This window comes from Pituophis catenifer, unplaced genomic scaffold (assembly GCF_029215685.1).
Source record: "Pituophis catenifer annectens isolate HBS135680 unplaced genomic scaffold, rPitCat1.0.hap2 SCAF_14, whole genome shotgun sequence".
Lineage (NCBI taxonomy): Eukaryota > Metazoa > Chordata > Lepidosauria > Squamata > Colubridae > Pituophis > Pituophis catenifer.
The window spans coordinates 9,204,880-9,229,994 of NW_027256894.1; the positions used below are offsets into that span (position 1 = coordinate 9,204,880).

General features: G+C 41.8%; 1 protein-coding gene across 2 annotated transcripts in view; it reads left to right on the forward strand.

Annotated features, from left to right (window-relative positions):
• Positions 1-25,115, forward strand: part of CHD2 (chromodomain helicase DNA binding protein 2) — a 70,873-nt gene that overhangs the window by 372 nt on the left and 45,386 nt on the right. For both annotated transcript variants that reach the window (XM_070953546.1, XM_070953547.1), the window contains exons 2-5: positions 140-267; positions 14,337-14,556; positions 15,561-15,647; positions 21,509-21,570. In XM_070953546.1, the coding sequence (XP_070809647.1) occupies positions 206-267; positions 14,337-14,556; positions 15,561-15,647; positions 21,509-21,570 (431 nt within the window). In that variant the 5' untranslated portion in view covers positions 140-205. The remainder of the gene's footprint in view (positions 1-139; positions 268-14,336; positions 14,557-15,560; positions 15,648-21,508; positions 21,571-25,115) is intronic.

Below are 25,115 nucleotides of genomic sequence, written 5' to 3' on the forward strand. Positions count from 1 at the left end.
TTATTTGTTTTTACCGTGCTGATGTCCCCCTTCTGTATTATTGTTCTAAGAAAGCTTCGCAGCGTCGGGATTTTTTGTTCTTGCTGTTGAACCCTCAGAAGCAAAAGTGGGAGCTTACCTTTCTTTCAACTTTTGACAGTAAATACCTGGGCACAGGACTCCAGCCGTCCTTCTACCTTTCCCTTAACATTTTAAGAATTGAAAGATGTTGAGAAATACGGACAAAAGCCAAGGAGAGGAGGGTTCAGTCCACAGCCATGCATCGAGGTATGATCTCTCAACTTTTATTTTTTTTAAATTATTCTGAGCAACTGTTAACCTTTTGACAGCTTTGACTTACCATCATTGATAATAGAAATAAATACATTTCAGTGCTTTTGATTCTTTTCTTATGAAATGACCTTGAGACTGCTAATATGCCACACCCTGTTTTTTTTTTTTTTTTGATAACAATTTCTGAAACTTGTGGTGTGACTGAAAGGCCCCAAGCTCTACTTAAAAAGTAAAGCACCTTTACACAGATGGAACCCTGTATATTATGCAGTTTCAGCTGCTAAATGTTGCTTTTTGAGGGGTTTTGTGCTGTGAAAAATGACCTTGTTCCCACTGCTGCATTGCACCATTTTATATACAAGGGATTTTTTTCTTTGAAGAATTTGTGGAGTTTAAACTTCAAGTTGAAGGCCTGATAGAAGCCTGATGGTATTTGTAAATCAGAAACTACAGAAAGTTTTATGAATGAAAAAATGTTTATTTTAAAATAAAAAAAAAGAATATGTGTGTTTGCTTGATCCTCTTTGCTTGTATATTCAGTTCCGGATAAGGAACTTTGATACTATTTCAGCATTTTAGGATATTTTGATACTGTGTTTCCAAGCTTTCTCATTGATGGGGTTTGCTTATATTTTACAAAAAGATGTTATCTTAAGACATAATTTTTTGGAATCTTAGGTTCTGTGCATGTCTATTTTAAATGCATATTTTGTTGCTGAATTATATGTATGCTGATGTTTATAAGGAAAGCAGAAGGACATTTATTGGGTTTTTTTAATATTATATTGACCATACTTTGATGGAAACTAATAGTTATGAGGATTTTTAATATTTTTGCAATGTGTTTATTGATCTTTTCCTGGCTTGTTATTGATAACCCTTTTCAGGTTTTGAATATTTTTATAATTATAAAATACACATGATACTTTATGAGGTCTGTTTCTCAATGCATTATATATATTACCATTTGAAATAATGCCTTTTGCCAGGAAAGCCTTTGATGTAAAAAGTACAATGGAAGAGGGCACTTAAATTTTAAAATCTTCTATATGGAATTGACCCGTGATTTTTGGATGCTGGAGAAGCTGCTTTGATTCTCAGAAAAAGACAAAAAGGAACTTGGTTTGTTTTGTGTTTTTTATTGCATAATTTTCAGATCTTTGAAGCTCAACTCCAAAAGACAGTGGTAAAAGTCAAATTGCTGACATTGTTAAAAAGTTGGTTTTGAAATTAGCATGCCAATATCCACATTAAAAGAACATAATTATTATTATTTTTTTTTTACAAATTGAAGGAAGAGATTCAACACTGATGAGAACAGCTATCTATTGTAAACAACAGGACTGAGTTGAATGAAAAGAGATTAATTTAACCAGCCCTTTTACCTTCCCCCCCCCCCCCCCTATTCTCTTGGGTATATTATTTGCATAGCATCCACACTTGAAGTTTTGCTTTCTTGGTAATAAAGGAGTACTACATCAAGCAAAATGTTAACACCCAACTGAATTAAAATAAGACACTCATTATATTAGCAGCACACAGTTCACATGAACTGTGAAAGCATAACTCAGCCTTGCTTGAATGTTTCTGTTGTAAAGCTTGTTTTCTGAATTGCAACTACTCTTCAGACTGTGTAAAATGAACCTTTTTTTTTTAGGGGGTGGGGGAAGTTAAAAGTTGTGTTTGTGAAGAAATTGTTTTATCAAGACATCCTGGAAGTTCTGTGTACATTGCATTGGAAACTTCCTGCCTGTAAGCACCTAATCCATTTGTGACATCATTTGTTTGAGATGGGTGTGAAGTTGGGTGGGAGCCAGAGTCACTTAAAAGATGGGTGTAACAAATGGTAAATTTTAGGGGGAAAAACTTTTTCTTCCTCACTGTCAAAAAATGCCATTCTAAGTGCCTCCCATTTGCTTATAAACACAAACATCCATTGTCCAAAGAAGCCATTCTTCCTGGGAGTATTTAGATCAGGTATGCTTTATCGAAGTAAAAGTTTCATTAACCTCCCCCCCCCCCCCCCCCACTTCACAGCTTCAAAGGGTAACTCTGGCTAATGGTGCCTGGAATTACCCCTTATTATTCAAATAGGACTAATGGAAAAAAAATATAGCTTGCTGAAGTGAGCTTCACATCCATGTTCATCTACAACAGGAATGTCAAACTCGCATGTCTCCCCCCCCCCCCAGGCCACATGCATCACGTGCTGGCCACGTCCACCCCCGGTTTAGCGAAGGGGGGAAAAAGTTGGGATACGTCACGTGATCACAATGTGTCTTGTGAGTTTGACACCTCTGATCTACAACCTGGTAGGTTACAAATGATCAAAATTAACTCTTTTTTTTCTAATCCTGGAAGATTGTTTTATTTAAAACAATCTTCCAGGATTAGAAAAAAAGAGTTAATTTTAAATAACAAGAGCCATGACCAAGCCTTTTCACTTAAGTTTAAATATGGCAGAAAGATACTTTAGGTGTTGCAAGCGAAACATCTGAGATAGTCCACCAAGGATGTTGAGTTTATAAAAAAAATGCCATTGCTTTTCTTCTAAAACAGAATTCATGTTCAAGATGGAATGTACCAAGTCCTTTAAAAAAAGGATGCAAAGCCCCCACTCAAAAGGAGCTGTTTTTAGGATGCTTCATTAAAGCCACACGAATACATTTGTACCATTAATGGATTTGCATTTCTACATCACTTTCTAGCAGTGCTTTTTCTGAGGGGGTTACAGTATAAAATGCACAATGGAAACATGGTAACGTTGAAGAGCAGAAAGGCAACCCTGAATTAAAATTTTAAATGATTTGTGCAGCCCGTGCAAGGGGCGCACCCCCAATGGGCTGGGCTTGTGAGCGTGCTGCGTCTTGGTGCGTTAATCAAAGCTCTTCTTAAAACAAAGATTTTTCACCTCCGAAAAGCAAGGACAAGGATGCCCACATGTATTGTCATAGCAAAGGGGTTCTGTAAATAAGGAGCTTCTGCTAGAAATATATAAACCTCAGATATTGCAAGTACTGGCCTCTCCATATTTCTGTAAAAGTTTGGGCTAGAGATTGTATTCAAGCATTCCTCCCTCCCCTCCGACTGCATTCTCATTCTCACCCCAAAACATATTTTTTCACCTCTTAAGTCTGAATTCGGTATGGATTTGCAGTTAGCATGACTGGCCTGGCCTATGCCATAATAAACAGTGTTGGGTCAGATGCCTTGGATTGGGCCAAGCATAAGATGATAAGGACTCTTCCCTTCGGGTTATATCAAGGATAAGGTCTTCTGTTTTTGGCTGCTTCTCCACCCATTGTGGAACGATGCCTTGAGACAATGCAGGGTCGAACCCTGGCTGCTAAATGCATGCTTGTCTCCCAATTGAGGTCCTTGGGGTAGTCTCCTGCAAGCCCTTTCCTCTGCCACCTTCACATTCACGCAGCCCTGGCTCCCACTAAATGCTCAGCCAGTGGCAGCCATTTTATGAAGCAACCCTTGCAGCACAAAGGAGAGGATTATTTAAAGCGGGAGGCGAAGACCAAGGCAGGCACGAGGAGGAGGAAGAGGGTGAGGTTTGGAGAATGGAGGATTGCTGACGTTCTGCCCGATGCCAGCTGTTTCTCTCTCAGGGCAGTGGAGAATGAGAATGGAGGAGAACGAAAAGGAAAAAAAGCATTAGGCATTTTCACTGCAGGGCTGGATTGTCACAAAATGGCTGTTCCTTTGTGCCGCAGAGGCTGACAGACACATACTGCATTGCACTGTGTACTTTTTTTTTTTTTTTTGAAAACAAAACCCTCAGCAGGAAGTTGGTGGAGAGTTCAAAGGCCATTTTGGGTTGGACGCAGGCTGTGGTTGGCTGCCGTCTCACTTGCTAACAGGCGGGTCCGGAGATGCTGCAGTCCTGCCTTCGGGATGACGTCGCCTCCCTTGCGCCTCCCCTGCACATCCCTTCCAGCCTCCCTCCTCTTGGCTAGTGATGCTTTTCTGCTTGCTCAGGCAGCCAGAGAGAGAGAGAGAGAACAAGCCAGCCAGCCACTGCCAGCCCTGGTCTTGGAAGAGGGAGAGAAAGCAGCTAAAGGATTAGCAATCCGTGCAAATTTCTTTGTGCCTTCTTTTGTCTGGCGGTGGGTGGGGGCGCTTTGAAAACTAGCCCCCGTCCTCGTCAGCTGCCAAATGATCAAGCCGGGATCAATTACAGAAGGATTGTGAAAGAGCAGCACAGAAAGTGTATAATTTGCCATGCGGAGAAAGCGCACCAACGTGTTTTATGAACTGTATTTACGCAATGAAGAAATGGATTAGAATGTTTTTGAAGACCCAGGCTTCGGAAATGCCCTTTTCTCTTGAGGCACGGATCATTTCCTGCAGGAGTAATGGAAAAGTTCTCACACACATAAGACACACATACACACACACACTCAAGCAGGGCAGACTTGAAGAAGTTTAAACTTGTTTAGTCCTCTAAAGCTTTGGCTGCAGTTCAGCCCATACATTTCGGTGGATGATTTCATCCTGTGATATCTTGTTCTAACACTTAGTGTGGGTGACATCTCGCTGCTTTGCAAGTCAACCCCCTTGCCCATTTAGGAGGTTTACCATAAAAAAGTGGGGGAAGGGGAATGTCTCACCTTTTAGTATGTGTGATTGGGGGAGAGGGAGGAAGAAGGGCAATATTCAATGGGTAAATCTTTAACCTTGGATTTCTGAAGGCTGAATGTACATAAGAGGGAGAATAGATTACATTCCCTATCATCTGGAGCACCTGGATGGTTGTGTGAGAGTTCAAATGAAACACAACTTTATAGAGAGATGACATTAAAAAGTAGAACACTTTGCAGACAAGGCAGCTGACAAATTGTGCATTTTATCTTGGAAGCTCATTGTTTTTATCTTGGAGATGCGCTTGGCACTTAATTTAATTTGCTTGGGTCCAAGCATGATGTAGTTTCAAACAGCTTGGGTTTTGTTGCTTGACACACATGCGATTGTAATACAATATTTAATATTGTCCTTTTGGCTAATTCCAAAGTATTTCTGCCAAATTGAATCTCAGTGCTCCTGCAAAAATGTTGGGTTTCTGCAAAAGCTGGTGCTTTCAAGGCAACAGATCTCTTCCTGTTACATCTTAGCAACAGAGTCTGCAGAAAAGATATTTCATTTAGCTAAGAGGAATGGGTTCTGGAATGCTGAAAAACTACTTTTATCTTCTTTGCTCTTATGAGTTCCCTATTGTTATCTTCATTACCATTCAGATGTGATTTATGGATGGTTTCATTCGTTCTGCTTGCTTGTTCTGGAAGAGAGCTATCTTGCTAATCATAAGAGCAGATCAACCCCTGGATTTAATTTCCTGAAGAGAAAAAAATAGTCTGCCTTAGCTGGCTTATATTATTTGAAGTTCCTTTGTAAGCTCTCTTAAATTTTCAAGCCAGGTGTTATTCTACAATCTTGTCATTTTGGTTGAAGTTGATAGAATCTGTAATCCAGTTTGCATAGAAAACCCTTAGAAGATGGGGAAATCTGTTCAACTCAGTTTCATCTGCTTTGCATCTCTTTGAAATGTTTCTTTCATTAAAAAATGATTTTTCTAAAGAGGTACATTTATTTTTTGGAGATCGATTTTCAAAACTCTACAAAAAGCATCTATATTACATAAGGTGGTTAGTGCCTTTCAGCTATTTTGGATTACAATTTTCATATTGCCCTGAAACGGATTGTGATTGATGGAAAGGGTAGGATTTATGACTACGTTGAAGCTCTCTTAAAAAAAGAATTAAAAGAAAATCAAAACCCTGGTGCATTTCAACACCATCTTGATTTGGTTTCAACTGTTTGTTTTCAACCTTTTAAATGTTACTTTATGTATTTCTCTGTGCTTTATTTAATTGTTTTAGTGCTGTTTGAAGTCTTCCAGGAACTAGCAACTCACACGAATATCCACAGGGAGAAAAAAATGGTTGAAACAAAACAAATACAAAATAGATTCAAAGTATCAGTAGCCTAATTCTTCTAAAATTGAAATAACCCCTCTTTTTCCAATATCCCTCCTGTGTTTTGAGAAGTTGAATTGATGTCCCAAATCTAGGGGATTTCTGGGAGATCTCAGTCATAGGATGGGACATTCCCGATGGTGTCATTCATCTCATCACACTTCAAACCCAGGCCGCTCAATATTTTTTTGAAATTTCAAACCAGAATGCAATGCATGAAGTTGGCCTTGAAATTTCAGTGGTGCAGGATTGAAGTATAGAAGCTTTGAGGTATCTGTGCATAGCTTCCACTGATTGTACGGTTTGAAATATAATATGTATAATGGCTCTCTGGAAGATAGTTTTATTATTGGCTAATGAGTGGGATAGAAAGCAGGATAGATTAAAGGGAATTTGGGGAAGGATATATTTGCTAAAGGTTGACTTTTAAAATAAACATATCTACACCCTCTTCCCAAAGCTAAGGGATCCACATTGTGCTAAACTCATGGAATGAAGTCATTAAACCATAATTGGTTGGTCTTAGACAACATCCCACAATTGGTTTAATTGCCATCACAAATGAAGCCAAACAAGGGCGTCCATTTGGTAATGATGGATGTGGTTTGTTACAAGGAACCAGCTGCTCTGTGGGTGGGTAGAGCTAAATTTGATGGAGGTTTTTTACAGAACAAGCTTGGTTGACACACATACACCCCCCCCACCTTCCAGAGATGTTGATGCTTAGAAGAATAAGATAATCGTTTTGATATCTCTGAGCTCTGAGGAAGTGAGGAAAAGCTCTTTTAAATGGCTTTTTTTTTGTTTTGTTTTTTACAGATGTGGCTTACCAAAACTTTTTTGAGTTTGTGCTGCATCCATGTGCCATTAAGTAACAAATGAAACAGTCTGAGGCCTTGTTGCTTCTAAGCTACAGATGGGGGTCTGAAACATATCCAGGTTGGACACAGATATCCCTATGAGCAGCAGAGTTAAAAGGGGAACACCCATCCGGGTGTTTTAGGGGACTTCCCAAGATCGTTTTTTGAGTTGGTAGATACAATTTGTTGCGTCGTTTCCTCAGATTCTTCAGGAAGAAGAAGAAGGGAGCAAGCAAGCTATTTTGCTTCGTCACGCTTCTATGAAGCGTGGCTTGGCCTCGTGCCTGGCAAACCTGGGATAAATTAATCAGCTTTTTTGGTTTTTTTTTAAAGTACAGGTAGTCCTCAATTTGCAACAATTCATTTAGTGACCAAAGTTACAACAGCACTGAAAAAAAGTGACTTATTTTTCACATTTCTGACTGTTGCAGCATCCCCACGGTCATGCGAATAAAATTCGGATGCTTGGCAACTGACTCGCATTTATGACGGTTGCCGTGTGCCGGGGGTCACATGATTCCCCCTTTTGCGACCTTCTGACCAGCGAAGTCAATGTGGGAAGCCGGATTCACTTTAACAACGGCGTGACTAATCTAACAATTAAACAATTGCAGCGATTCCCTTAACAGATGTGGCAAGAAAGGTCGTAAAATGAACCAAAACTCACAACATTTCTCACTTAGCAACATAAATTTCTTTTAAAGGAGAAATTTAAAGGCGACTCTTAGTGACAAAAATGGATGTGTAATAATAATAATAATAATAATAATAATAATAATAATAATAATAATAATAATAATTATTATTATTATTATTATTATTATTATTATTATTATTATTATTATTATTATTATTATTATTTTATTTCTATACCGCCCTTCTCCCGAAGGACTCAGCCTATTAAAAACACAAAACAACATCAGTTAAAATAGTTTAAAATTATTAAATAGATGTTAAATGAGCCACATTCTTCTGTGATTAGCATTTATGCCTGGAGTTTAAATAGACAGCTAGCCTTTGTGTCTCTGGTTGTTTCATTCAGCCCAGTAATCCATAGTTAAACTACAGTTCATTGAATAAGTCTAATTGTTCAGATCATCAAACACTTTGAACCCTAAGCTAAGCAATGTTGATATTGGGCAATATGAAGAACTGGATGGCATCCAAATTGAGTAGTCTCAAATATGCCACTTTAGCATGTTGTGTGAAGCCTTCCTGTCGCTTATCCTTAGGTATAATTCCATATATCCGGTGTCAAATTCGATTTCATCGAGAGCCACATCAGGTCGTGTTTGACCTCGGAGGGCTGGGGTGGTGGTGGTGGGGCATGGTTGGGGTGGGCATTTGACACAGGCTCACGATGCATTCCCCCCCCCCTTTGCATTCAAAACAGCTATTCCAGACAAAAGGAGATTTACTTTCTGGCATAAATAGTCTCAATTCCATAATGTACAGATTAAAGACATGTAGAGCTGTCCCCAACTGCTATGGGGCTTGGCTCTTTTGTATAGGAGCAGAGCCTAAATGAACTGACAATTTCTCCAGATGTCTAAAAACTGGTCTTTTCCAACAGTCTATCAATCTTTGTTACTACCTCTGACACAGCCCTAGAGGAGGACTCAATCCTAGTAATAATTTTACAAACTGGATATACCACCCAATTCTCAATGACCCTGGGTGGCTCACAACAATAAAAAAAAAATACAAGTGAATCAATCACAAGTAAAAGATTAAGATAAAAGATGACAAACTCAGTGATACGAGGGGACTCACTCTTTCACCCATCATCTGGAGGAAGAGCCAGATGATGTTTTTGGCTCTTCTGAAGAACAGCCATCCAGGTCTTGGAGGTTACTTAGTTCTGTTTGGCAGGTGCTGCTAAAGAGAAGGTGAAGAAGGTTAGGGTTAGTGTCTGCCAGCCAAAATGAGCCCCCCCCCCCCCGTTTTCAGTTGGCAGAGTGCTGCAGGAGGCTGAAAGGAGGCCACGCGGGGTCGCATGCAGCCCCCCCCGCCGCCACCCCCCCGCAGCCTGTTTTGGCCAGCAGAGGCACCAGGGGCCGGTCCTTTGCTATTTCCAGGCTGGCCCCATGGGCCAGATCTAAGCAGCCCAACCGCCGCACCCGGCCCACGGGCCTTGAGTTTGATACCCCTGCCATCAGGGGTGAAATCCAGCAGGTTCTGACAGTTTCTGGAGAACCGGTAGCAGCAGTTTGGAGCAGTTTGGAGAACCAGTAGCGGAAATTTTGAGTAGTTCAGAGAACCAGCAAATACCACCTCTGGCTGGCCCCAGAGTGGGGTAGGAATGGAGATTTTGCAATATCCTTCCCCGAAGAGTGGGGAGGGAATGGGAGATTTTGCAGTATCCTTCCCCTGCCACGCCCACCAAGCCATGCCACGCCCACCAAGCCACGCCCACAGAACCGGTATTAAAAAAAAATTGGATTTCACTACTGCCTGCCATAACATATGATCTGAGAGAAAGCATGAGCAGCCAGCCTTCCTTGAAGCTTGATGGCGCCGAGGGATAGAATCTTCTAAGGCCGCAATGGCGAACCTATGCCACGTGTGCCCAAAGTGGCACGTGGGGCCATATCGCTTGGCACACGCAGTCTTTGTCTTCTGTGTTTCTGGTGCGCATGTGCACGTGACAATCAGCTGTCCATCGCGTGTATGGCAGTGCCGAAAACCAGCGTGCACATGCGCGCCGGCCAACTGATTGTCGGGTGTACATGTGTGCCAGAACCCGGAAGTTTGGCTTTTCTGGAGCACGATCCCTTTGCGTGCGTGCCGGTGCCGAAAACCGGCCTGCGCATGTGCACCGGCCAACTGATCATCTGGCGCGCATGTGCGCTAGAACCCAGAAGTTCTGTTTTTCCAGAGCGCAGCCACGATGAGCGGGCGCGCATGCGACGTTTCCGTGCAACCATCACTTCGCCATCACTGCTCTAAGGACTGTAATCTGCCTTCATTAGAAAATTTTCTCAAGGACTACCAGTGGTCCATGGACCACCAGTTGGTGAGCCCTGGTCTACTCTAGACAACCACTTGTCTGAAATGCTATACGGCAGTGATGGCTAACCTTTTCTGGATCAAGTGCCCAAAATCCGTGAATCCGTGTATGTGCACCCGAACCCCCAAAATGCAATGTGTGTGTGTGGTCCCCCACATGCACCCTGCCCCGTGCATGTGTGAATGGGCCCCTGCACATACCCTGTCCCCAGCGCATGTGCAGCATAGACCCTAAGACCAGCTGGCCGGCGGGAGGCACGCACGCATGTGCAGTGGAGCTGAACTGAGCGACGGCTTGTGTGCCCACAGAGAGGGTGTGCGTGCCATAGGTTCACCATCACGGCTATAGAGTCTCCTGCTTGAGCAGGGGGTTGGACTAGAAGACCTCCAAGGTCCCTTCCAGCTCTATTCGGACAGCACGTAAAATATCTAGAGGCAGGACTTTAGCCGGTTCAATTTAGTTTATAATTTAATACTCTTCCTCCTCTCTCAAGAAAGTTTAAAGGCTGGCTGGTTTTTTGTTGTTTTGTTTTGTTTTGCTTTGCTTTGTTTTTGTTGTTGTTCATTCAGGTGTCTGAATCCTAAATAGATCCTTTTCCTTTTTCCCCAGAACAAGGAAAAGAAAAGTTAAACACTTTGCTGTGTTTGGGCAGCCCTTTTATTTTTAAGCCCCAGCATTTTCCAAACACCTTCTACCTCACGGTGCTTTTAGCAATGACTTTATCCTTCTATTTGGAATTGCTCAAGAGACAGCAATGCAGGGAGAGCCGTAAAATGGTGGCTTATTCACGGATCATGTTTTCAAAATGGCTTCCCCGACTGCTTGCCCAAAGCTTGCTCTTTCCTGCTTTCTTGCTGCCCTCTGCCAGTTTCCTAAAGAAATGCATTTTAATTTCACTCCGTTGCTTTTTTTCCATGTTTTGCTTTTCACACATTTTAAAGTAAAATAAAAGCTCTTAGCGCGCTGCAGTACATGCTGAACGATTGTGTCGTGTGCTAGGTTCAGGGATCTGCTTCTGGAATTATTGCCTTTTTACCACAAGATAAAACCTGGAAGAGTTTCTTAAAAAAAAAAAAAAAATTCTTCAGCCCAGTTTCTACCGCTGAATTAATTGACTCATCCAAGATATTTTTTTTCTTTTTAAAGGGATTTTATGAGATTCTTTCCTTAATGAACTCCACTTGAGGCAAGAGAAAAACAGCTTTTAATAGCTGGCCTAATCCACGCCTATAAATTGGGCCCTGCCTAAACATTGGTATTATGGCTGATTTATTTCCAGCCTGCTTAGCCTTTTAGCTTTTATTGCTATTGTTTTGTATCGAGTAACATTTAGACCAGGCTGTTTTATAACACGTTTTGAATGTGGTTTTAAAATTGGAGGAAGAAGCATCTGTCTCTCTGCTGTGTGGTTGACAGCAACACCTTGTTAAGCTGAAAATGCAAATGATCCCTGAGCTCTAGTAATGAATGGCAAGGAGCACCATGGGGGAAAAATGGACTAAAATTGAATAAAACCAAACTAATGTGAAAGGGTCCAGCAACCAGCCTTAGAATTGATAATGAAGCTATTTCCCCCCATTATGTTTTATTTATTTTATTTATAATACTTTTCATCTCCATTGAACAGTGAGTGAACTAGGTACAATTTTTAAAAAATTCATAGTTCACATATTTGTTGTTGTATTTGTTACAATGACATTAATAATATAACTATTGTATCAATATACTTTACAATAGTACATAACTTTGTCATAAACTTCTCTCCATGGTACAAATTTCTTTTCTTATATCTCCTCCTTCCTAACTTCTGTTTCTATTCTCTAGCCCCGTGTTAGCAAACCTATGGCACGCGTGCCGGAAGTGGCATGCAGAGCCATTTTTCGGGGCACGCAAGCCATCGCCAAACTCACCTGAAACTGTGCATGTGCATGCACCCAGCTGGTGTTTAGGCCTCTGGTGCGCGTGCGTGCAATGCGTGTGTGTTTGCGCATGAGATGACTGGTGTGCAGCATGCAAATGCGCACGCAAATGCACAGACAACGTTTGCGTGCGTGCATTGCATGCGTGAAAGTTGTGTGCATGCGCATATCATGAGATTGTGCTAGTGCGCATGCGCAAAAGCTGCATGCATATGCAGATGGTGCGGTTGTGCACGCAGCGCATAGTGGGGGTGCGTGCAAAAGTGCGCATGCGCAGATGGGGCGGTTGCACGCACAGCACATGGGGAGGAGCTGCGTATTACCACGGATGGCATGTGAGTGTGCACAGCGCGCGCAGTGCGTTTCTGTTCAGCACTCAGTAAGTAAAAGGTTCGCCACCACTGCTCTAGCCATTGATAAAATACCTCCCACATCAGAAAATATTCAGTATCTTCTCTGTCCTTAATGATAAGCGTTAATCTGTCCATTTCTGTGCATTCCATTATTTTCTGAGTTACCTTCTCATTTGATGGGATCTCCTCATTCTTCCACTGTTGCGTAAATACAATCCTAACCGCAGTCAGTATATGTAAAATCAAATATGTAGTCTTTTTATCATATTTTTCCGGTAAAATGCCCAACAAAAATGTCTCGGGTCTCAGTTCAATATGCTTCTTTGTCATTTTTTCAACCAGGTATATATTTTCGACCAATATTTTTTGATTTTGGGACATGTCCACCACACGTGGTATTATGAGCCCAGTGTTTGGTTACATTTCCAACATTTTGCTGATCTGTCTTTATACATTTTAGCCAAACTTGCCGGTGTAAAGTGCATGTGTAAACATTTTATACAGATTTTCCTCATAAGCGGTTGACATTGACAATGAAGTTACTGAAGTGATGCACAGCATCTGAGGTGGAGTGGCAAGGGCAATTGCTATGATTGATTGCTTGGATGGTCCTTTTCCGTATACCAACCCTGCAATCTTATGGGCTTTTCATCACAGAAGTTGCAGGATCTTCTCACAACACATGAAACCCAGCTTAACTAAATTTAGTTGCTGTATTCACATGACTTGTAGTGTCCAAAGAAATAAATCTTGTAATAGTAATGTGATTTGGTTCACACAACAGACTTAAGACAATACTGCTGGATCTCTAGTACATTGTATGGACTTATACACTAAGACAGTGATGGCTAACCTTTTTGCCGTCGCATGCCAAAAGCAGGGGGAGCACGGCGGGGTTGCGTGGGCATGTGCCCACACCCATAATTCAATGCTCCCCCACGCATGCGCGTGTCCTCCCTCCGTTTTTCGCACGTGTGGGCCCGGTAGGCCCGTTCTTTTCTTGGGTAGGCTTCCCAAGAAAGCCTCTGGAGCCTGGGGAGGGTGAAAACGGCCTTCCCCACCCCTCTGGAGGCCGTCTGGAGGCCGGAAACAGCATGTTTCCCGACTTCCGGTGGGCCTGGAAGGCCTGAAAATCAGATGGCCGGTGCACGCATGTGTGCTGGAGCTCAGCTAGGGCAATGCTTGCGTCCCCACATACATGGCTCCACGGTTCGCCATCATGGCACTAAGATGACTGGATGATAGACCTTTCAGGAACCTGGCCTTTTCCTACAAAACCTTATGACTACAGAGATCCTAGAATATCAAGAACTCTGATTTCTCCTTCCCTAAACTCTGTGGTTATTAGACTTAACCAGAGCAGGTTCCTCCAGAAAAATCAATTGCTTATATCATAATTCAGAAGTGAACATATGGAGATCGCTGTGTGTTAACATATAGTGTAAACCTAGCAAATTTGAAACCCCTAAAATGGCTCAGCCTATAGGTAGGTGGGCTTTCTAAACCAGAGTATCCTCTTCCCCAATCCCAAAAAAAGAGATAAACTGTAATTTTCAGGACAGTTAACTTCCTCTGAATTGGGGAAAGCTTGAAACAGATCCCACAAACCTATGGATGTCCGGTAAGTCACTTTGAGTCGCCATGTGTGAGTAGGCGGCAATATAAATTTTCTACATAATAAATTTATAAATTTTCTACATAATAAATTTATAAATTTTCTACATAATAAATTTATAAATTTTCTACATAATAAATTTATTATGTAAATAAATAATAAATTTCATGATGGAAGTATGTTGACCAAGATAATGAAGTCCACTTAGTTGTGAAGATGTATTGTTCGCAGAAAATAATAAGACCATACCATATTTTGGGGGAGCTCAAAAGACAACCTGTTATATCCTTGAGGGTAAAAAAAATCTCGCTATTTTTCTCCACAGTCACTCGGCGTCTGAAGAGGGCTCGGGTTCCGAATCGGGGAGCCAGTCAGACAGCGAGCAAGGCAGTGATCATGGAAGTGAATCCAATAGCAGTTCCGAGTCTTCGGGAAGTCAGTCCGAATCAGAGAGTGGATCCACAGCATCCAAGTCTCGACAGACCCCTCCGGGAGCTAAAGAGAAACCAGCATCCAAGAAAGAAAGGCTAGCTGATGTCAAAAAGGTACGACATTGCCTTGCTAAAAGTGGGGATCACTTGGGAGATTGGGAAGCTTAAGGGGTGAAAGGGGTGATAATGTTGCTTGATTGGGACTTGTGTGTCTTCCGAGGAGAATGTTTTGAGTGTTGGTTTAAAACATTACCGTGTTTCCCCAAAAATAAGACCCTGTTGTACATTTTTTTTGAACCCTGAAATAAGAGCTTGACCTTATTGCCATGCACTCAAAAGCCCGATTGGGCTTATTATCAGGGGATGTCTTATTTTGGGGGAAACAGGGTATGACTTCTATCCCAATGCCCCAAGAAAGATCTAATTTACCACCATAAGACCTCCCTGGATAATAAGCCCAACTGGGCTTTTGAGCGCATGAAATAAGCCCCCCCAAAAAATACGCCCCCGAAAGTAAGCCCTACCCAAAAATAAGCAAATAAGCTGTATGCACCTACCCGAAAATAAGCAAATAAGATGCATGTGCAGCTAATCCCCACCATTTTCTCTGGTTAGGGTTAGTGAGACAGAGCTGGAAATCAGGTAAGAGAGCAAGAAGAGCCCCATCTTGCTCCACGCGCCCCAAAATAATAAGACCCCCAAAAATAAGGCCAAGTGCTTATTTCGGGTTTCAAAAAATACAAGACAGGGTCTTATTTTGGGGGAAACACGGTAGGAGAAGAACAGGCAGAGCTGGGAGATGGAGTTAAGCATGTCATCAGCTTAGAATCATTACATTCCCACGAACAGTCCAAGTCCAACCCCTCCTGAATTCCATTGGTCCTTATCTGACGCCAATTTAGTGTTGAATTAGAGTTTCTAGATCCTTGTGTATAGGCTTCTGTGCTGCAACTTTACAGATGGTCCCCATCCTTTGCACCTGACATCCAATTTGTTCAGTCAAGTAGCCCAACCTATATCACAGAGACACTTCCAGGAGAATATAATGGATGATTTTCTTCTGAGTGCCCTTCGTATCCCTTAATGGAATACAAACGCCAGCTTGATTTATTTTGCAGATGTGGGAAGAATATCCCGACGTTTACGGGGTGAGGCGATCCAACCGTAGCAGACAGGAGCCTTCGCGTTTTACTATAAATGATGAGGTAAGGGGAGAGGAAACCCGTAAAGAGCAGAAGCCATCCTTGGAATGAAAGTTGTTATTCGTTGGTTGCATTTTGCAGTCCTGAAGCGCTGTTCCTGCAACCGAAGCCAGGTCAAAAGATCCAGCTGCCCATCGGACCTTTCGTGTGTCCAAATGGGAAATGATATGATCCTCATTGGAGTCTTGGACAATCAATCCATGACGAGAAACAAGGAGAGGTTGCAGGAACAGCCCTGCTTTGAGACTCCAGAAAGATGGCATGATTAAAAAGCAATGCATGACAAAAGTGTGCATGTTTATATATATTGTGTTGTTCCTTTGCGTTAAACCTTTTGCCTCCTTTTTTATATTATAGATGTAATCCTCTCTTCAAAAATCCATGCATGAGATGAGTTCAGATGGTTAATTTTTTTTTTTCATCTGATGGCTGGGACATCAAAACCCATTTCTTTCCTTCACTTCCATCCAAAACCGTATTATGGGCAGTGTGGTTATGGAACTGGCCACCTTTTCTTTGCCGCTTTTGTGAGTGACCGATTCTCCCACATTTTTTCTCTTTCTTTCTTTCTTTCTTTCTTTTTTTTCTGTTTGTGTGCATATTTCCCACTCCAACCGATGTCCAAAGCGAGTAAGCAAGTTTTCCCTTCTGTTTTTTACAGACGGAGAAAATGAGGCTCAGGAAAGTTCAGAATCAGACTGAAAATGTCAAAGTTGGAAGTCCAAAGGTAGGCACCTAAATTTATATTCGAGCACCTGCAAAAATAAGCGGCACCCTCTCCTCCCGTTAAGGAGTCCTCTAAAAATGGGTCCATTTATGCTTGGGTGCCTATATATGGATTTAGGTGCCTAGCAGAAGGCACCCAGATTTGAACATTTTGCATCAAAAAGAATTGTTCTCTTGGCCCTTCCCCATCTTGTCTTCGAATTCAACTCTCTTCGGTCAGGTTGGATTCACCGCAATGAGAAAAATTGCATAACAGAAAACTTCAGAGGTTTTTAAATCCTCAATTGTCATTAATATTATTATTACTATTCTTTTTCCCTTTGGGGGCCGGTGCACTTAAGGGCAGGTTACGTTTTTTCTAATAAACATTTCTGGATCCCAGGCCTGTGTTTGTGCCACTGAATGGATACTGAAGCAATAGAGGGAAGGCTCTTTGTGAAGTTATCTGAGATAATACAGAAGCAAAGACTTGTCTTAGTTTAGTGACTGAATTTCCCGGCAGAGGCAAGATTTGAAATTGATTTGTAGGATAGCCTTTAATCTGCTTCTTTCTTCTCAAAGCAACTTGGCATAAGGAACATGTCTTCCAGCTGTGTTATACTCAGACCAGCTCTGCCTTCCATTCTCTCCCTGTTTCTCCTCTTCTCTCACATCATCCTGTGCGATCTTCCATCTTGGACAGTGGTTTTGCCCATGCCATCCGGACTAACCTGTCCATATTCTTTCCCCCTCCCACCCAAAAGTCCTCTGAAGGCTCAGATCCAAGGGGTCCATCGATTCTTTTGTCATTAAACAACAGGGTTTTGTTTTCCTTTTTCCAAGTTCTGCAAATGCCAAGCTCAATGGCCCTCTTTTCTCTGTCATAATGGCCCAGGATGCACTGGGCTGGTGATGTCGCACCCACCCCTGATCTCCACTGCAGGCAAGAGCACCCGTTAGGGGCTCAGGTAAGCCCTTTCCAATTTTTTGTTTTACAATATTACGTGGTTTTTGCAAACATTGGATTTTCTGCCTGCTAGATGTTTCTGTTGCCCGTGCAACCGACAGTGGCTTTATTTGTACCTTATGCGAAAGAAAAATATGTGCATGGTTCACTATTCATTATTGCAATACCACACAATAATGTAAAAATAAAAAATAGAAAGCTGCTTTTCCTCCTGAAATGGAAAGGATTGATTATTCTGATGGGAAAGGGAACACTTTAACTGTGCTTTAATTAATGGGATCTTGCTTATGCAAAACTGTAGTCTGTAAATGCTGCTTTTGTTATTTAAGGAATCTAATGAGGGTGCTTCTAGGAATCCTTAACAATTTCTTGTTTAATGGTGAACTACTTTTGCCTGCGTAATATTTTTCCATTGGGTGTATGTATTTTCAAAAACGCATAACTACAGCACCCTCACACATGCATCCTAGGAAAACAAAGGTCCCTTAACTTCCCTCCGGATGAGTTCCCAAAAATTACTCCTCTCTATGGACTTTTTCCACTTTACGATTCCACCTTGCAAAGAAGCTCCTGCTATCTTGTCTTATGTTGCTTTGAGAAAAAAAACATTCTGGCAGGATTGTGCACAAAAGCACTACATAAATTAGAAAAACTATTGGAATTATATCTCTGTTCCGCTGTGACGAGGTTAGGAGTTACTTCATTGTGGACGATGTGATGTTAAAAGGGCAAAGAAGTCAAGAGTTCCACCCAACATCTTAAACCGCAGTTTAAGACTGAACTCTTGGTTAAGGTTTGCCTTTGGATTGTTGGCTTATACTAGTGTGAATGTTTGGATAAGCAAAGCCATGCAAAGATTGTCTCGAAGGGCTTCAGAAAATTTCATCAAGTGCACTAAAAACTACCATGGTTCTCCCAGCTTCTTCCACTATCTGTGTTCACACAATATCTATAATCCGTTTTGTGTGTTTGGGGTTATTGCAAGGTAGGGAGCTGGGCTGGGGAACCAGACAATATCAAAGAGTGAGATTTGAAGGAGGATCAATCACCACAAGAGCTTTACCTTCTACTCCTGTGTTTGAGTAGCTTCAAGGTTCTTGTTTATTGCCAACTGCATCAAGGGACATATATAATTCTCAATTCAAGAACAAGGTTACAGCTTCTCAGTTGGAGAAGACATATGCAAGTTTCTGGGGAACTTTATTTTGATGGGATTTTCTCCGGTAAGGGACAGAACAGGAAGCTGAATTTACACAGTAAAAAAAAAAAGAGGGAGAAAGAGAAAGGAAGGGAGGAAGGAAGGGAAGAAGAAAGAAGAGAGAGAGAGAGAGAGAGAAAGAAAGAAAGAAAGAAAGAAAGAAAGAAAGAAAGAAAGAAAGAAAGAAAGAAAGAAAGAAAGAAAGAAAGAACCCAACCAGTCCAAGAAAATTGGATTCACTCTTTGGATGTTTTCCTTGATGGAGGAAAGTATGCAGAAGATGATCTATGTGGTAGGATGAAGGAAGATTTGGGGGCAAATTCCTCTGTCCTGGAATAGCATGATGTGCAAACCTATCCTTTTGAGTTTCACATAACACAATTTCTTATTATGGATTTGAATTTCCCCAAGCAGATAAATAACAAACCATCTTATGGCTACACTTCATGTATGAGTGCCTTGAACTATATTTTTCTGCCCCTGAAGGGCAAGAGAAGATGATGGCCAGGAGGATAGAAGGAAGGTTCCCTTCAAAGCTTGGGGGCACCAGTGAGGCAAAGCTTTTGTAAAGCTACAAAAGGGATAACTTCAGCTCCTATAATTCCATGCCAGCATCTGGCTCCTGTAATGAAGCTCTCATCTGGATCTGGTGGAGGATGAGCCAGTGCAGTGCAGAGGCTTTGTGATAGATGGGAGTCAGTATACAACTTGTAATTTGGGGAAGGATCAGAAGAAGAAATAGATTTGTGGTTCTTTTTTGGTGCAGGGTGCTTGAATGAGCACTTCAGATATGGAGAGCCAATTACTGTTCTGTGCATTTGGATGCACATTAAAAATTGGGGATTGTTTTCAAAACTTGCAAGGGACACGCTTTAACCTTTCAAGTTTCATAAAGATCCTGGAAAGAGACAGATGTGCCCAGCTGTTGGCTGCAAAGATCTTCTTATTCTCTTTATCTGTTTCTAATATACTTGGGTTCCTGCATCTAACATTGCAGCTAATTTTCTTAACTCTCTTGTCACCTCTAATTTAAATAACGTTGCCCTGTTCTCACAAGGAAAGAAAACTGAAGAAACAACGGATGATTCCATTTCTAAGTGTGTTTTTGTCAGTCGCAAGCAGGTTTTTGTGGTGGGTCTTTGTTCAGCACCAGTACAGTATCTTTGGAGTCCCTTTCACCCTGTTACCCGTGAGAACTGTTACATACATGATGTCATGCAAATCCCACACTTGACATTCTGGCCTCTGAGCAACCATCTTGCGCTGAACGAGCTGTCCGTCAATAGGGCACTTTATTACTTTGAGAAAGGTTATCCAGATTTATGGGCATTTAACTGTGGTGTATAGTTTCTTTTTCCTTACTATTGAGTGAACAGAATGTTGTGTTAATACACTGCTCAAAAAAATAAAGGGAACACAAGCAGACATCCGAGATCTGAATGAATGAAATAGCCTTATTAAATACTTTGTTCGTTACATACAGTAGTTTTGTGTTCCCTTTAGTTGTTTGAGCAGTGTATGTAAAGAACAAAGTATTTAATAAGGCTATTTCATTCATTCAGATCTCAGATGTCTTCTGCTTGTGTTCCCTTTATTTTTTTGAGCAGTATAGTTTAATTGTTTAAGAAGATTTAATAAATATATGTTAAGCATAAGAGTAATCTTGCATACAAATTAGGAGATGTATTTTAAGGGCTTCCCTTCATCTTCCCCTCCTCCTCTCTCTCTTTTTTCCTTTTATTATTAATATTATTAATTTTATTATTAATATTAATTACCTGTGTCGGGTAATTAATCAATGGTTGTCTACCCACTGCAATTGAGAGACTCTCAGTGGCTTACTAATTCCATTCAGTGCAAAAACAACAACAAGAAGAAGATTTTGAAAGTATGAAATTGAAATTGTATGATTTTAAATTGAAATGGAATTTTAGAAGTGTTTATTCAGCCCGTCCCCATTTTTATTTTTTTTGAGGGGGTTGTTCCTGATCCCTCATAATTTGGGGAGTATGTCTCATCATGATGTGCCTTTGAAAGCCATGTATGGCAGTCACTTGAACTGACAGAAGAGAATATTTATTATTAATTTATTTATTTATTTATTAATTTAATTTGTATACCACCCTTCTCCCAGAAGGGACTCAGGGCGGTGAACAGCCAAAATTAAAAAACATACAAATGCAAAAGTTAAGATAATTAAAAGAATTAAATCATTGGCTACCCAAATTTAAAACCCCAAATCCATAAAATTTAAAATCCCAATTAAAAAACCATTTAGGCTAGGCCGGCTTGATGAAATAAAAACGTCTTCAGGGCTTTACGGAAGGTCCGGAGGTCCGGGATCAATCGTATTCCAGGAGGCAGCTCATTCCACAGGGCGGGTGCCCCCACAGAGAAGGGTTGAACTGTTGGGCCCTTGGTGCTCTCTGAGCTCGGTTGTTTTCTTGCAGACGTTTCATTACCAAAGTAGGTAACGTCATCAGTGCACCAAAGACCCCACATTACTGATCCTCCCCTGAAGGGGGAGCCCATGTACAGGTGAGCAAGACCGTCCCTTCCTGCAGCTTGCATCCTGTCTTCTGCAACGCTTGGAAAGCCTTGGGTGTGTGGCTGCTTATTCCTTCTTTTTTTGACTATTCTTTAATCCTTTTGTCTTCAATTTGGGTTTCTTTTTCCTTTGCCCACTTGTGTTCACGATGTAAAAGAGTTCCTGTTTTTTTTAAAAAAAACGACAAACGAAAGAAACACAACACCACAGAACTGCTGGGATCGTGGGCCAAAAAGGGTGTTGCCTATTTATTTGCTGTGTGGTAGCGAATGCCTCCCCTATGGATTGTGTTGGCTTTGAATCTGGGGGAATGAGCCAAGGCGCGTCCCAACACCCTTTATGGATGCCAAGAATATTTGCAAGCGAAATATTGCAGCCATCAAACCAGCAGCCTCTCTTATTGCTCCTTCCCTTTCTCTCTCCCTCCTTCTCTCTTTCCGTTCAAGGGTCATAGCGAGTCTGAAAGTGAGAGTCCCAAAAGAAGAGGTTCAAGGCAAGTGAGAAAAATGTAAGTTACGAGGGCTCCGCCTCGTTTCTGAAACAAATCTAGTTTTCCTTTTTTTTTGTTGAAAGGATTCTCGAGTCTCTACGGGTAGCCCTCAACTTACGACCCGACATTTCTGTTGCTCAGCGAGACAGCTGCTTAAGTGAGCTTCGCCCCATTTTACAACCTTCCTTGCCATAGTTGTTAAGCGAATCACTGCAGTTAAGTTAGTGGACATGGTTGTTAAGTGAATCTGGCTTTCCCTGTTAACTTTGCTTGTGAAAAGGTCACAAAAGGGGATCATGTAACTCCGGGAGACACGGCAACCCGTCATAAATACGAGCCAGTTGCCAGGTGTCTGAATTTCGATCACCTGAGCGTGGGGAGACTGCAATAAACGTGTGGGGGGGAAAAAACGGTTGTGAGTCCCTTTTTTTTCAGTGCCGTGGTAACTTCAAACAGTCCCTAAATGAATGGTTGTAAGTTGAGGACTATCTGTAGTGGATGGTTGGAATGTTAGTTACAAGGTGCTTCATTTCAACCTTCTCCATCTTGGATTCTGCATGTCGTATTTTCAAAGTATTGGAATAGATTTCTCCAGCCTGGTGAATTTCTACATCCCATAATCTGCGAACCGGACTAGTGTTCCTACTGACTGTGAGGGGATTGCCGAATTTCAAATAAAGGGCCCTGATTGGGAAATATTGCTGTTCTGCTTTTGTTTTTTAAAAAAGGTCCAATTTTTGTTCACTGTTGATCTGGAAGCCACCTTTTTTTTTTTTTTTTTGAAGGAGTCAAATATAAAAACAAAAAAAAAATCAGTCTAAATTGGACAGCTAAAGAAATAAAGGAGGATAGGTGTTTCCCCCCACCCACTCCAAGAGGCAACTGGATTTACTGGTTTTTCTTCGAAGACGTTTTTTTTCTCATCCAAGAAGCTTCTTCAGCTCTTGAGAAGAAGGGGAGAAAGGAAGGGGAAGTAGGGAAAGAGTGGGAGAGGAGGAAAGAAGAAAGTGGGAAGGATAAAAGAAGGGAGGGAGACGGAAGAGAATGAGAAGAAAGATTGCTGTACAATAAAAAAAAGATGAAATGGAAGAAAGGCAACCCCGAACATGTGTAAATGTATTAGGATAAAGAATGAATTATTAAAAAGTAAAAAAAGAATAAATGTGAGTAAAAATAGAGAAATTAGAATTTGAGGGCGGATGAAGATGTTGTTTATATAAATCTAGAAATATTAAGATGATTAAAAAATATGGAAAAAGATGATTTGGGCAGAAGTTGTAACTAAGTAAAATGTATTTGGATACGATAAGTTGTATAAGATATGATGTGGCCAATATGTTCATAAAATATGTGGGTGAATGGGGTGGGGGGGAGAGAAAAAAATCAATAAAACTTGATTTTTTTAAAAAAGAGAGAAGCTTCTTCAGCTTGAAGAAGCTCCTCGGATGAGAAGCGAAACATCTTCGAAGAAAAACCAGAAAGTCCAGTTTGCCTCTTGAAAAAAAAAGCATTTTTGGGACAACTTTGTGACCTGGATGACTGAGAATCTCCATAGACATTTGAAGATGGAAGGTCTTCCTTGTTTCTGTCCAAAGGAGGGAAATCTTAATCATGGAAAGTCCTCCCTTCTGAATAGTAGTTCAAGCCAAAGGGTTCCTGTCCCATTTATAGTTCCTACCTTCCTCCAAAGAAGAAAAACATAGAAACCCCTCCAAAGGAACCCTCAAGAACAGTGTTTCTCAACCTTGGAAGCTTGAAGATGGGGGGACTTCAACTCCCAGAATCCCCTAGCCAGCGCTGCTGGCTGGGGGATTCTGGGAGTTGAAGTCCCCCCATCTTCAAGCTTCCAAGGTTGAGAAACACTGCTCAAGAATAAACAAGGATTCTACAACTGGGGCTTCCTTCTTCTCCCAGCCACGTTATGGCCCATATGTAGGTGCTGATGCTTTAGGGCTACTTCCAGACCAGGGATGGTATTCAGCAGGTTCTGACAGGTTCTGGAGAACCGGTAGTGGAAATTTTGAGTAATTCGGAGAACTGGCAAATACGACCTCTGGCTGGCCCCAGAGTGGGGTGGGAATGGAGATTTTGCAGTATCCTTCCCCCAGGAGTAGGGAGGGAATGGGGATTTTGTAGTATCCTTCCCCTGGAGTGGGCTGGGAATGGGGATTTTGCAGTATCCTTCCCCTGGAGTGGGCTGGGAATGGGGATTTTGCGGTACAGTGGACTAAAGCACTGTTATTAACAGATTAACATCTGCTGCTTGCAATTACTGCAAGTTCAAATCTCACCAGGCTCAAGGTTGACTCAGCCTTCCATCCTTTCAAAGGTAGGTGAAATGAGGACCCGGATTGTGGGGGCAATAAGCTGACTTTGTATAAATATACAGAAGTATGAAGGCTATTGCTTAATGCATTGTAAACTGCCGAGTCTCCAGAGAAGGGCGGCATATAAATTAAAGCAAAAAAAAAAAAAAAAAAAGTATCCTTCCCCTGGAGTGGGGTGGGAATGGAGATTTTGCAGTATCCTTCCCCTGTCAGGCCCACCAAGCCACACCACGCCCACAGGACCGGTAGTAAAAAAAATTGAATTCCACCCCTGTTCCAGACCACTGAGGTGCATTTCCACCACTGGAAAATTACTTAAACCCATGGTGATGTGGTTATGTACAAGAAGTTTGCGTCAGTAGATACAAGGAAATATCAGAGGAAAAATAAATGCTGGCTTGTCAGCTCAAAGCTTAACTCTGATCTTCATCACACATGTGACACAGTCGTACCTTCCATACATCATCATCATCATCATCACCCACCCGGGGTCGCTTTCCCTTCTTTATTTGTCTTCTTCTCAGACTTCACTCTTGGTGGCTACATGGAACATGGTGTTTTCTAGGCAAAGTTTTTGGAAATCGTTTGCCCTTAGTCTCCTTCCTAGGGCTCAGAGAAAGGGACTGGCCCAAAGTCATCCATCTGGCTTTGTGACTAAGCCAGGGCTAGAACTCATGGTTCCTTACTCCCAGTCCTACCCCTTAATCATTAGACCAGTCTAGCCAGTGGTGAAATCCAGTAACAGTAACAGAGTTGGAAGGGACCTTTGGAGGTCATCTAGTCCAACCCCCTGATCACGCAGGAGGAGACCTGCATGATCTGTACTAGGAGACCTGTACTAGGGATTTGAACTGCTAAACTGCCAACCTTTCTGATCGACAAGCTAAGTGTCTTAGCCACTGAGCCACCTAGTTACTACCGATTCTGTGGGCATGGCTTGGTGGGCGTGGTATGCCCTGGTGGGCATGGCAGGGGAAAGATACTGCAAAATCCCTATTCCCACTCCAGGGGAAGGATATTGCAAAATCTCCATTCCCACCCCACTCTGGGGCCAGCCAGAGGTAGCATTTGCCGGTTCTCCGAACTGCTCAAAATTTCCGCTACTGGTTCTCCAGAACCTGCTGGATTTCACCCCTGAGTCTAGCTCTGGGAACTGCAGATTGGGAGAATGAAGGTTGTGTGCTGGTTGCCTATACCTGGCTTAAAGACCAAATCCTCCTCCACATATCAATGAAT